The 14,371-nt window shown below is 42.1% G+C and overlaps 1 protein-coding gene across 2 annotated transcripts in view; it reads right to left on the bottom strand.

Annotated features, from left to right (window-relative positions):
- LOC126091988 (etoposide-induced protein 2.4 homolog) overlaps nt 1–14,371 on the bottom strand; it is a 56,747-nt gene that overhangs the window by 23,496 nt on the left and 18,880 nt on the right. For both annotated transcript variants that reach the window (XM_049907355.1, XM_049907354.1), the window contains exons 4-6: nt 9,451–9,570; nt 8,084–8,307; nt 4,154–4,228 (exon numbers count right to left, since the gene is read on the bottom strand). In XM_049907355.1, coding sequence (XP_049763312.1) covers nt 4,154–4,228; nt 8,084–8,307; nt 9,451–9,570 — 419 coding nt within the window. The remainder of the gene's footprint in view (nt 1–4,153; nt 4,229–8,083; nt 8,308–9,450; nt 9,571–14,371) is intronic.

The following is a 14,371-nucleotide window of genomic DNA, read 5'->3' as shown; positions in this document are numbered from 1 at the left end:
TATTCATTGTGTCCTTGAAAATATATTTCTCTAAGTTAAACAAGATGTTGGCAGGTTCTACTGATAACCAGTAATGTTTTTTGAAGAAAATCAGATGCTGCAGTTACTTATACTTGGAATGTAATGCGAATCACTTTCTCTTACACGGTAATATAAAACGATGGAAAATTCACTAGAAAATAGGAAAACTGCACTGGGCTACGATGGAAGAAAAGGCGTCAGGCAAAATCAAACAATGGAAAATATTACATATTATCTTGAAAATTTCTCGGGTATTCGGCCGGATAGAGTCGTCCAAAAGGCGCGATATTTCGGCAAGCCGACTTCTTGCCATCTTCAGTCATTCTTGGTGTCTGATTGATCTCTGATGGATGTTGATCATGTGCCGCAGTCCTTCTGCGGCTACGGCCACTTGCAGAACTCTGCCGTTGTGGAGACAATGCTTCTTCTTCTTCTTCTTCTTCAGGTGTCCTGACAGGAGTGGACTGCCGTTGTGTTTTAATCACACTCAAAGCTGGATGCCAGGCTTTGCTTAACTGGAAACTGCTGTCTTTATGTATTAGTTCGTCATGCAGCTGGATCTCCACTGCCTCTTTGAGGAGACAATCCCAGAAGGTGTTAGATTGCTGTAACACCTTTATGCCATCGTAGTTCATGTCATGTCCATGTGTGATGCAGTGCTCTGCCCCGACGGACTTGGTGGGCTGTGCGTTGTCTGTGTGGCGTTTATGTTCACTACATCTCTCCTGTACTGTCCGGATGGTCTGGTCTATAAACATTTCCCCACACTGGCAAGGGATGCTGTTAACTCCCGGTTTCCGGAGTCCTAAGTCGTCCTTGACTGATCCTAATAATGTTTTCGTTTTGGATGGAGGGCGAAACACACACTTGATATTATATTTCCTGAGTATTCTGCCGATCTTTGCCGATGTGTTCCCGACATGTGGTATGAGCGCTGTCGCAACTGGTTTGTCTTTGTCCTCGGAAGGCTGTGGTCTCGGCCTCTGTGTTTTATCTGCCGGTTGTTGTAAACGTTCGTGTGGAACACGGCCTGCAAGTGCTGCAATTCAGCTGCTAGGCTGTCACAGTCTGAGATTTCATGTGCTCTGTGCACCAGTGTGCTTAGAACACCCTCTTGCTGTGACGGAGCATGACAGCTGGAGGCATGTAGGTACAAATCTGGGATGTGTCGACTCATGGTAGACGCTGTGTCCTAGGGTGCCATCTGGTCTTCTCTTGACAAGCACATCCAGTAATGGAAGCTGGTTGTTTTCTTCTACCTCCATCACGAACTTTATATTCTGGTGCAGCAAATCCAGATGCAGCAGAAAGTCTTGGAGGCGTTGTTGTCCGTGCGGCCAGATTACGAATATATCGTCTACATATCGAATAAATCAAGAGGGCTTGTAGGCTGCCGACTCGAGCGCTTCTTCAAAAGCCTCCATAAACATATTGACCACTACTGGTGATAGCAGACAGCCCATCACTACTCCATCTGTTTGTTCATAGTAGTTCCCATCGAACAGAAAGTATGTTGACGTAAGTACGAATTCAAAAACTTTCGTTACTGTTGGTCCAAATTTTTCTCCTATGAGGCTTACAGAGTCTCTTAGAGGTACCCTAGTAAAGAGGGATACCATGTCAAAGCTCACCATGAGGTTTTCTTGGCCCAATCAGAAGTTCTGGAGCTGCTGGATGAAATGCGCGGAGTTTCTGATGTGGTGCTGACATCTGCCCACAAAAGGACTGAGCATCGACGTCAGATGTTTTGCTAATTCATACGTTTGTGCTCCAATGTTGCTTACAATCGGGCAGAGAGGCAATCCATCCTTATGGACATTAGGTAGTCCGTAAAGTCTAAGAGGTGCAGCTGCTCTTGGACCAAGTTTCTTCGCCATCATATTATCTTCGAAGGTGTGCTGGAGAAGCTCAATAGTCTTCCTTTTCACTCTTTTGGTAGGATTGTCTTCGATTCTCCGGTAGGTGTTGTCTTCTAATAGGTTGTACAATTTTTGCTTGTATACATTACAAGGTAGTAGGACCGTGCAATTCCCTTTATCTGCTGTGAGGACGACAGTCTTGGCATCTTCTCGGAGTTGCTTCAGTGCTTTCCTCTCTTCCTTGGAGATGTTTGGCTTCGGAGGAGCCGCCCTGGTGAGTACACGGCATGTTTCCCCATCGTATTTCCTCTGCAGCGTCATGTGGAAGTGTGAGAGCGGCCTGTTCCACCGCGCTGATGAATTGTTCTGTTGGTAATGTTGGAGTTGGTGCGAAATTCAGCACCTTTTTAAGTACGGATAAGGTAGCATCGTCAATTACGTTCCCTGTACAGTTAATGACAGTTCTCTGTGGTTCTTCTTGCGGTGGTTTGGCTGCAAGGCGTTCGTATTTTGCAGTTTGTCTGCAGGTGGCCGATTTGCCAAGCACTGTTAGCTTGAGACCAACTAACTGCATCTACCCACTCCCATGAGTCAGGGGAGAGTGTCGCTGCAAGCTGCAAGTGGAGTGAGAAGAGTTCTCTAGGGGTCTTGTCGAGTGTACCGGATCCTCTCCCTGACCAGGGCCAGTCTAGCTCTTCTAGTGATCCAGTGACTGCAATTCTGATATGATGAGTGACCTTCAGGGGGGGGGGGGGGGGGGGTGCACACAGCACACGAAATCTCAGACTGTGACAGCTTAGCAGCTGAATTGCAGCACTTGCAGGCCATGTTCTGCACGAACAGTTACAACAACCAGCATATAAACGCGCCTTAAGACCGAAGAGGCTGAGACCACGGCCTTCCGAGGACAAAGACAAACCGGTTGCGACAGTGATCATACCATATGTCGGGAACACATCGACAAAGATCGGCAGAATACTCAGGAAATATAATGTCAAGCGCGTGTTTCGCCCTCCATCCAAAACGAAAACATTATTAGGATCAGTCACGGATGACTTAGGACTCGAGAAACTGGGAGTTTACAGCATCCCTTGCCAGTGTGGGAAAATGTATGTAGGCCAGACCATCCGGACGGTACAAGAGAGATGTAGTGAACATAAACGCCACACAGACAATGCACAGCCCACCAAGTCCGCCATAGCAGAGCACTGCATCTCACATGGACATGACATGAACTACGATGGCACAAAGGTGTTACAGCAATCTAACACCTTCTGGGATTGTCTCCTCAAAGCGGCAGTGGAGATCCAGCTGCATGACGAACTAATACATAAAGACAGCAGTTTCCAGTTAAGCAAAGCCTGGCATCCAGCTTTGAGTATAATTAAAACGCAACGACAGTCTACATGGAAATGCACTCCTGTCAGGACACCTGAAGAAGATGAAGATGAAGAAGATGAAGAAGAAGAAGAAGAAGAAGAAGAAGAAGCATTGTCACCACGACAGCAGAGTTCTGCAAGTGGCCGTAGCCGCAGAAGGACTGAGGCACATGATCTGTCGCGGGGCGCCGTGCTTCCCCCACCACCCAGTTCCGCCCTTCCCCCACCACCGGCCACGGACCACTCAGAAGTGCCCAGACGGAGGCTGCGGGAAAGGGGTGGAGATTATATAAAGTCTGCATCCATCAGAGATCAATCAGACACCAAGAACGACTGAAGATGGCAAGAAGTCAGCTTGCTGAAATATCGCGCCTTTTGGATGACTCTACCCGGCTGAATACCCGAGAAATTTTCAAGATTTCTGTACGCCGGGAAAACCTCAGATTACACATTTCATATTATAATATTAGAAGTATCTAATAAGAGGCAACAACTCAATATGTACTTTAGTAAGAAGATCTCTCTCACAAGGAAAGTTCTTACTAAACATTACTTTAACTGAAAGAGGACCCAAGGAAAATGATCGTAAGTGAAGTTATCACGCTAACACACTTGTGTACAGAGGGTGGCTGTAACAGTAGATGCTCACCACAGAACATGGAAATAGTCTGTGACTGTAACTGATTTTGTGGGAGAAATGACAGTAGACAATGCTGATTTTAGCTAGTGACTGGTCATTCAGAACAGTAAAATCTCAGAATATGATGCACAACTATTAGGAGATTATTATGAAAAAATGGGATTGATTTAGTCAACAATTTAGGTATGGCTTATTACAGAGCCCTTTTTACTACCTTATTACAATAAAAAATGAGAACATTAACTATAACTTACCAGACTCCAGTTACTGGCACTGCTTCATTGCCACTTATTATGAACATAGGAAATACCATAGAAAATATACATCCGCTGAAACAGAAGCACTCAAATTACAAAACTGCCACTTATTGTGTACTTTGGAAACACTGTAGAATATATACAGATGCTGAAACTGAAGTACTCTAATCACAAAACAAAACTGTGGAATAACTAAATTAGGGACACTTATCTGGAATCTGGAGTACACAATGAAAGCACTAACATGTGTACTACAACTCTTGACATTCTGATTCCTCATTAAGCTTAGATAACCTGAAATGGCTGACATTTTCTCTGATTTGGACACAGAATGATGAAGTACCAAAGTGAAGATAAACAGGCAATGCTTATCAACAAATGATTAGACCACCATACAGTAAGTTTTAAGCAAACAGTATTCAGCTGCGAGATACTTTACAATAAGAAGGCATAATTATTTTCTCTCGGCCATACAAATGATGCAAATACATCAACAGTGGACAAGAGCTGAAAGTCACTTCTTGGTATAACTCATTCCCAGGCTGTGGTTTAAAGGGATACACAGGGTACCATTTATTGGAACAACTGTGTGCTTCATGCAAAAAAGGTGATTTCCCCCCCCCCCCCCCCCCTTTCAACTTCATTGTGGTTGCTAATGTGCAATAACCATTCTCCACTGAAGATTTCTTCTCCATTGCAACAATCAGAGCAAACAAAGCTATATAAATGCAGATCCAGTTACTTTAAGTAACAAAATGCTGTATGGCCAGAGACTCTGCAATCCACTGAAAATTATAACTACTCAAGATAACCAGATAAATAATTTAAACTTAATTTTAATTTCTGATGGCCAAGCTGAAGAAAAGGAGGATAAGGGAGGTGGGGTTGTCTTTCTGTGCATATCTCAGAAAAGCCTTTAGCGTGCTAGAGAATCCCTGAGCCCAATACAATATACAAATGAATATCTCTCTCTCTCTCTCTCTCTCTCTCTCTCTCTCTCTCTCTCTCTCTCTGTGTGTGTGTGTGTGTGTGTGTGTGTGTGTGTGTGTGTGTGCGCGCAGGGGGGGGGGGGGTTGCTAATCTGTATGGATGTTGTGGAAACTCCTCTCTAGCACAAAGTATGAAAAAATATGTTCCAACAGCCAAATTTCATGATGCTAAATATGAAAATGTTAGGTCACCGGAACAAATGTGCCACATCTGAACACTCTGAGACCATTTGAAATATTTGGCTGGCACAAGTGACAGGATATTACAATGCAAGTACAGATACAGCAACACTCATTTTATATTTAAAAAAAGTATTATGGAAAGTTGTTCCACTATACTGCTTTAGCACACTTCCAATTTCCCTGTAAAAATCTATCAACTGGTTACTATATGTTGCACTGACATTGCAAATGTATTGTTCTATCACTGATCTGCTTCATTGTGCTGCACTTATCTATACCCAGAATACCTGTGGTATTTACTTCCAGTTTTTTCACAGACGTAGCTTTGTAAGTTAATTTTTTAGCCGGATATTACCTATATCTAACAGTACAAGGAAAAGATGGATTGCTTCTCATTGTAAAGATGACATGTTGCAGACAGGCACAACGAAAAGATACTTATACATTAGCTTTTGGCCAAAGCCTTCTTCAGGAAAGGAACCACCGCCCTCCACTTCAGGTCGCTGTGGATAGATATGCCCAGATATTTTTCGGCAAATGCTGTCCCCAGCTGTTTGTCATCAATAGTGCAACTATACAGTAGTGGATTTCTTTTCCTATGTATGTACAATATCTTACATTTATTTACGTTCAGGGTCAACTGCCAGAGCCTGCACCATTCATCAATTCTCTGCAGGTCGTTCGGCAAATTCTTACTATCTTCTGGCATTGCTACTTTGGTATAGACAACTGTATCATCTGTCAATAGCTTAAAGAGCATCTGACGCTTTCTACTAGATCATTTATATATATTGTAAACAGCAACGGTCCTATCACACTTCCCTGTGGTACTCTGGATATTACCTTTACATCTGCTGATTTGGTTCCGTTAAGAGCGATGTGTTGAGTTCTATCTGCAATAAAGCCTTGAATCTAATCACAGGTCTGCTCCGATACTCCATAAGCTCATGTTTTTTTTTTCATTAAACGCCAATGCGGAACAGTGTCAAATGCCTTACTGAAATCGAGGAACACAGCATCAACCTTAGCCTCATTGTCCACGGCGCTGTGGATCTAATGGAAGAACAGAGAGAGCTGAGTTTCACAGGATCTCTGTTTGCAGAATCCATGTTGATTTTTATAGAGGAGATGTTCATTCTCCAAAAACGTCGTAATTCTTGAGCATAAAACATGTCCCATAATTCTACAACAGAATGACGTCAATGACATAAATCTATAATCCTGTGGACCTCTCTTACGGCCTTTCTTAAAAATGGGAATGACGTGCGCTTCTTCCCAGTCATTAGGTACCTTTTGTTGCTCAAGCGATCTACGATAAATTATTGCTAGAAGGGGAGCAAGTTCTTTCGCATAATCTTATAGGTATCTCATTTGGTCCTGAAGCCTTTCAGCTACTAAGCAATTGTAGCTGCTTTTCAATTCCACAATCGGTTATCACAATATCTGTCATTTTGATGTTCGTATGATGAGTGAAATGAGGAACAGTGTTATCATCTTCTGCGGTTAAACAACTTCGGAAGACCGAATTCAGTATTTCAGCCTTCTCTCTATTATCTTCCGTTTTGGAGCCAGTGTGGTCACTGAGAGAATGAATTTTGTCTTTTTGGTATTTATTTTTAGTTTTTTTATCTCCTGATTTAAGACCTTAAGCATTCTGCTGCCTGGCACCCGAAACAACTGCAATATGAACAAAACATAGTGGTTCTTTGGAGAGCAACAATTCATTGGTGTCATGCAAGAAGAATGTAGGGTAATGGACTGAGGTTGTGACAGAGCAGTCACAATAAGCTAAGCATTAAATGTACAAGATGCAACTTCTATTTCCATATGGTATTAATATGAGGCATCAGGTTGCTATAGCACTGACCATGACAAACATTTGAATGGGGGGAAAGAGAAATATCACAGAAATGGGAAGTCATTAACTATTAGATACCAATACCATGTTTTTTTAGTGACAGATGTCAACTTCATCATGTAAAAATACTGGAGTTGCCAACATAGCAGCAAACTGTTTGATCATCACAGTTTCCTGCTACTCAGGTAAAGCCTTAACATTAGCCAGGACCATAAAGGAAGACTTGACTAAAAGAATTGAAAAAATACAGTGTGTTTCATTTAACAGCTCAGAATTCTCTCACTGAAAATTACTGAATGTAAACTTTCATACAAGTTTTCATCTTCTGCAATGTGTTCCAATGATTTCCATTCAAAGACGAAAAACTGAGTACTTTTAGAAAATATTAAAATTTTTCTGAACTTCTGCTCTAGCTTTTTTCTTCCTTTTGTCATGCATTATTTATTTCTTAGGATAAAAGATAATTTGCAAATATTTTCATTGTAATCAATCTTTAGTATTTTTGTCTGTTTTGATGCTGTATATTACTACAGCATTATTACAAACGTATAGATATTCCTTTCTGCTGCATTAACAAAAGATGCTTACAAACTGAAAGTCATAAAAAATACTTTTTGTTTCAGCAGTGATACTGAAATTAATCACATACACTTTTTCTACTGAGGAAAAGAATAACAGAAGAAATTTGGAAATTTGTGGTAAGGTCTTATGGGACCAAACTGCTGAGGTCATAGGTCCGTAAGCTTACACACTACTTAATCTAACTTAAACTAATTTAGGCTAAGGACAACACATGCACCCATGCCCGATGGAGGACTTGTAACCTCCGAGGGGGGGGGAGCTGCGCGGACCATGACAAGACTCCTCAGACCGCACAGCATAACAGGAGAAACTCACCTTACAATGAATGATGAGGGCAATGCAGTGAGTACTGCGAGAGGCAGACCAAAACCCACAAAGTATGGCCAGTTGTTTTCCATGAAATTCAAACGCTGGTGTAGCTCCCAGCCCATGTTTAACCACTTATATTCAAATGAATATAGAGAATATAGCATACACATGTGAATTAGGCTCAGTAGTTCATTGAGAAACATTATTGGTAATAAGCTCACAAGCATGCTCTGAAATTAAAGAAAGAATTAAAAATCAGTTAGCTGAGAAAAATTTATACAAACAAATGAGTAAATAAATAAGAAAATACAGATAAAGTCTGAATCATGGCAGCCTCCTGCACTTGAGGCAGCAAGATATGAAGCTTGTTGTGGAAGTTAAGCAAATGTTCCTTTTGATTCTTTGAGGCAATGTGGCATATTTTAAAGTTAGCAGTATAAAAGTTTGTCTTGCACTGGAATTGTTTGAAAAACAGCATCAGAGGCCAAATAATTCAGTATATAAGTTCGGCATGTAATGTCAGGAGATTGCTCAATTCCTAGAAGTTACAAAAACAAGTAAAAACTGTACGATTTAACGCTTAACTATAAATGACGCTGTATTTCATGCCCTATCTTCCACACCACATTGAAAGATTCAAAAACTGACAGAATTTTATCCATTCAGATAAATGCACTTCATAGTGCCTTGAGTGTATAAAGCAGCAGTACGGGATACAGATTATGTACCTAAGTAAGCAAGTTCATTTTCTTGTAATTTGTATTTTTGGGTCAACTGAACTTACTGATACTGGATGTCAACTTCATTCTATAACTTAATTACATAGTGGCATATTATGTCATAATGCGTGAACAGGAAGAGAACAATACATTGGCAATACTTTTTTCTTATTTTTTGGAATGTAGGTTGTGGTGATGGACTCAACTGTACCGTAGCCCAAAGTATAGATTAGGTTGAAAAGTTACATGTCAGGTGTGAGCTGGTAAAGCCAACGAATGTGAATACAAAATCTTAGTTGTGGTAAAATACTGATCTGTAGTGTACCCCAAAGTCTAGGTAAGTTTGAAAAGTGACAATCTGATTGCGAGTTGGTGAAGCAATATCTAAGGCTACAGTCAGTCCACATACTCAATGAACCATTAAGATGGATCTGTTTAAAACATGCAAGTAACTAAGTTTTGGGAGATTTCAGTATTAAGAAAAATTAATTTGGATTTCTCTTTTCAGTATGCTAAACTGTAGTACACCAGCTACATTATAAGGGCACTGCAATATATATCACAACAAAAGGAAATACCAGAAAATCATAGTAACATCAAATTATTTCTTATGATAACCATAACATATTCACTTGAAGGCAAATCAAATCTTACCTGAACAAGGAACAATGCCTGTACTAATATGCTGAATAATAGGTCTGCAATCAATTTGCTGACACTACTCAACATTTGTGGACGACCTCTGGTATGTCTGTACGCAGAATCTGCAATATCCTTAAGAAAAAAAATATTACGAGAGTAACAAAAATTTTCAACTTAAGTGTTATTAGTTCTAATAATATGTGACTGTCTAAACGATTAAGAAAAAAACACTTCTGCACAGTATTTAAGATACAGAGCACGGAAATATCAAAATTATTGTCCATTATTTAATTTAGCTTCCATTAGACTCACCAGGACAGTGAACAATTCAGAACTGAAACAGATGTCAGGCAAGGACATTCTGTATCACCAAAATTACTCTCAGAAATCCTACAGAAAGTTTTCAGGTGTTTAAACCATATCTGAACTAACTACATTTTGTGTATGACATTCTACTGTTTGTCTACAGTATAGATAGTTCAACAACTGGGTGAAAGTAAACAAAAGAGTAAAAATTGCCTGGAGTGATTTTGGTAAACTAAATAATGTTTTCAAAACTAAGCTTTGTCTTGTGACAGCGAGAGCGAGAGCACCAGCAGCAGCACAGTACTGTTTGTATAAAGCGTTTATTTTGCATTTTGTTTACGACCTTCCACTAAGGAAGGGATTCTATTTGTGTTTATCTGCTCTGCATAGTAACTAACAGTTCTTGATAAAACTTTACGTAGTTTTCGTGTTAGATTTCTTAGTGTTTTCTTGATCGTTTAGAACAGAAAGCGCCCTAAAACCGTCATTTGTTTGTTTCGCGGCCGTTAGCCACTAGTCACTTGAATCAGCAGTTGTCTTGTGACAGCGAGAGCACCAGCAGCAGCACAGTACTGTTTGTATAAAGCGTTTATTTTGCATTTTGTTTACGACCTTCCACTAAGGAAGGGATTCTATTTGTGTTTATCTGCTCTGCATAGTAACTAACAGTTCTTGATAAAACTTTACGTAGTTTTCGTGTTAGATTTCTTAGTGTTTTCTTGATCGTTTAGAACAGAAAGCGCCCTAAAACCGTCTTTGTTTGTTTCGCGGCTGTTAGCCACTAGTCACTTGAATCAGCAGTTGTCTTGTGACAGCCAGAGCGAGAGCACCAGCAGCAGCGAGTACTGTTTGTATAAAGCGTTTTTGTACTTATTTGCTGCGCTTAGCTTTTAAATAGTTTTTCTGGGAAAACCTAGCGTAGTTTTCGCGTCTCGTATTTCAGTGAGTGTTTCTTGATTATCAGAGTAGCTCATCAGAAGATTATCTTGGGAATTTGTCACCGTATAGGGTAGGGTAAACATAGTCATGTGTAGAGACTGTGGTTGTTGTGAGCGGACGCAAGGAGAATTGGCCACTCTTCGGGGGCAGGTGGAGGCTTTGTCTGTTAGGCTCATCGAGCTCGAGGCGCAGGCGTCGGCTCGTAGTGGCGTTGGGGCAACTGTGGTGAGACCTATGCCTACTTCGGTGGCCTTGGAATCACATGGAACCCCTGATGTCGCTGCGTCTTCCGGCAGTGAGCATCTTACCGGTCAGCCATCACTCCAGGGTGAATGGCGGACAGTGGTGGGCTCTCGCGTGCCTGGCCGAAAGGCGAAGGTGGGATCTGGCCGCGTGGCAGCTGCCTTACCCCTTTCCAACAGGTACGGGGTGCTTCCTAGTGGTGATGACATCGTTTCCGAGCCACCACAGGATGCCTCGCCTGTTGGGCCAGTGGCCGATTCTCCGGCAAGGTCCCGACAGTCACAGAGGGCGGGCCTATTAGTTATAGGGAGCTCCAACGTTAGGCGGGTTATGGAGCCCCTCAGGAAAATAGCGGGTAGGTCGGGGAAGAATGCCAGTGTGCACTCGGTGTGCTTGCCGGGGGGTCTCGTCCGTAATGTGGAGGAGGCCCTTCCGGCAGCTATTGAACGCACTGGGTGTGACCGGCTGCAGATAGTAGCACATGTCGGAACGAATGACGCCTGCCGCTTGGGTTCTGAGGCCATCCTTGGTTCCTTCCGGCGGCTGGCTGATTTGGTGAAGACAACCAGCATCGCACGCGGAGTGCAAGCTGAGCTTAATATCTGCAGCATAGTGCCCAGAGTCGATTGCGGTCCTCTGGTTTGGAGCCATGTGGAGGGTCTAAACCAGAGGCTCAGACGACTCTGCGACTATAATGGTTGCAAATTCATCGACCTCCGTTATTGGGTGGAGAACTGTAGGGCCCCCCTAGACAGGTCAGGCGTGCACTACACACCGGAAGCAGCTACTAGGGTAGCAGAGTACGTGTGGCGTGCACACGGGGGTTTTTTAGGTTAGAGGGACCCCCCCTTGGGCGAAACGATAAAATACCTGACGGCTTACCAGAGAGGACATTATCATCGTTGATAAAGAACGTCCGTCCTCAGAGACCAAAAACAGGAAAAGTTAACGTAATGTTGGTAAACTGCAGGAGTATCCAGGGCAAGGTTCCTGAATTAGTATCTCTTATTGAAGGAAATAGTGCGCATATAGTATTAGGAACGGAAAGTTGGTTAAAACCGGAAGTGAACAGTAACGAAATCCTAGACACAGAATGGAATATATACCGCAAGGATAGGATAAACGCCAATGGTGGAGGAGTATTTGTAGCAGTAAAGAATTCAATAATATCCAGTGAAGTTATTAGCGAATGCGAATGTGAAATAATCTGGGTTAAGCTAAGTATCAAAGGTGGGTCAGATATGATAGTCGGATGCTTCTATAGACCACCTGCATCAGCAACCGTAGTAGTTGAGCGCCTCAGAGAGAACCTGCAGAACGTCGTGAAGAAGTTTCGTGATCATACTATTGTAATAGGGGGAGACTTCAATCTACCAGGTATAGAATGGGATAGTCACACAATCAGAACTGGAGCCAGGGACAGAGACTCTTGTGACATTATCCTGACTGCCTTATCCGAGAATTACTTCGAGCAGATAGTTAGAGAACCAACTCGTGAAGCTAACGTTTTAGACCTCATAGCAACAAATAGACCGGAACTTTTCGACTCCGTGAATGTAGAAGAGGGTATCAGTGATCATAAGTCAGTGGTTGCATCAATGACTACAAGTGTAATAAGAAATGCCAAGAAAGGAAGGAAAATATATTTGCTTAACAAGAGTGATAGGGCACAAATCGCAGAATATCTGAGTGACCACCATCAAACGTTCATTTCTGAGGAAGAGGATGTGGAACAAAAATGGAAAAAATTCAGAAACATCGTCCAGTACGCCTTAGATAAGTTCGTACCGACTAAGGTCCAAAGCGAGGGGAAAGATCCACCGTGGTATAACAATCATGTACGAAAGGTACTACGGAAACAAAGAAAGCTTCATCATAGGTTTAAGAGTAGTCGAATCATAGCTGATAAGGAAAAGCTGAACGAAGCGAAAAAGAGCGTAAAGAGAGCAATGAGAGAAGCATTCAACGAATTCGAACATAAAACATTGGCAAACAATCTAAACAAGAACCCTAAAAAGTTTTGGTCTTATGTAAAATCGGTAAGCGGATCTAAATCCCCTATTCAGTCACTCGTTGACCACGATGGCACCGAAACAGAGGACGACCGAAGAAAGGCAGAAATACTGAATTCAGTGTTCCGAAACTGTTTCACTGCGGAAAATCGTAACACGGTCCCTGACTTCAGCCGTCGCACGGACGCCAAAATGGAAAATATTGAAATAAACGATATCGGAATTGAAAAACAACTGCTATCACTTAGTAGCGGAAAAGCATCCGGACCAGACGAGATACCCTTAAGATTCTACAGTGATTATGCTAAAGAACTTGCCCCCTTTCTATCAGCAATTTATCGTAGATCGCTGGAAGAACGTAAAGTACCTAGCGACTGGAAGAAACCGCAGGTCGTTCCCATTTTCAAGAAGGGTAATAAATCAGATGCGAATAATTATAGGCCTATTTCGCTTACGTCAATCTGTTGTAGAATAATGGAACATGTTTTGTGTTCTCGTATTATGACGTTCTTAGATAATACAAATCTCCTTCTTCATAACCAACATGGATTCCGCAAACAGAGATCATGTGAAACTCAGCTCGCCCTATTTGCCCAAGAAATTCACAGTGCCGTAGACACTGGCGAGCAGATTGATGCCGTATTCCTGGACTTCAGGAAGGCATTTGATACGGTTCCGCACTTACGTTTAATGAAAAAAATACGAGCTTACGGAATATCGGACCAGGTTTGTGATTGGATTCAGGATTTCCTAGAAGAAAGAACTCAACATGTCATTCTTAACGGTTCAAAATCTGCAGATGTAGAGGTAATTTCGGGAGTACCGCAAGGAAGCGTGATAGGACCTTTATTGTTTACAATATACATAAATGACTTAGTTGACAACATCGGTAGCTCCGTGAGGCTATTTGCAGATGACACGGTTGTCTACAAGAAAGTAGCAACATCAGAAGACTCGTACGTACTCCAGGAAGACCTGCAGAGGATTAATGCATGGTGCGACAGCTGGCAGCTTTCCCTAAACGTAGATAAATGTAATATAATGCGCATACATAGGGGCAGAAATCCATTCCAGTACGATTATGCCATAGGTGGTAAATCATTGGAAGCGGTAACGACCGTAAAATACTTAGGAGTTACTATCCGGAGCGATCTGAAGTGGAATGATCACATAAAACAAATAGTGGGAAAAGCAGGTGCCAGGTTGAGATTCATAGGAAGAATTCTAAGAAAATGTGACTCATCGACGAAAGAAGTAGCTTACAAAACGCTTGTTCGTCCGATTCTTGAGTATTGCTCATCAGTATGGGACCCTTACCAGGTTGGATTAATAGAAGAGATAGACATGATCCAGCGAAAAGCAGCGCGATTCGTCATGGGGACATTTAGTCAGCGCGAGAGCGTTACGGAGATGCTGAACAAGCTCCAGTGGCG

The sequence above is a fragment of the Schistocerca cancellata genome, chromosome 7, assembly GCF_023864275.1.
Source record: "Schistocerca cancellata isolate TAMUIC-IGC-003103 chromosome 7, iqSchCanc2.1, whole genome shotgun sequence".
Classification (NCBI taxonomy): domain Eukaryota; kingdom Metazoa; phylum Arthropoda; class Insecta; order Orthoptera; family Acrididae; genus Schistocerca; species Schistocerca cancellata.
The sequence above is the reverse complement of the archived record's forward strand: the minus strand, read 5'-3'. Positions and strand labels throughout refer to the sequence as shown.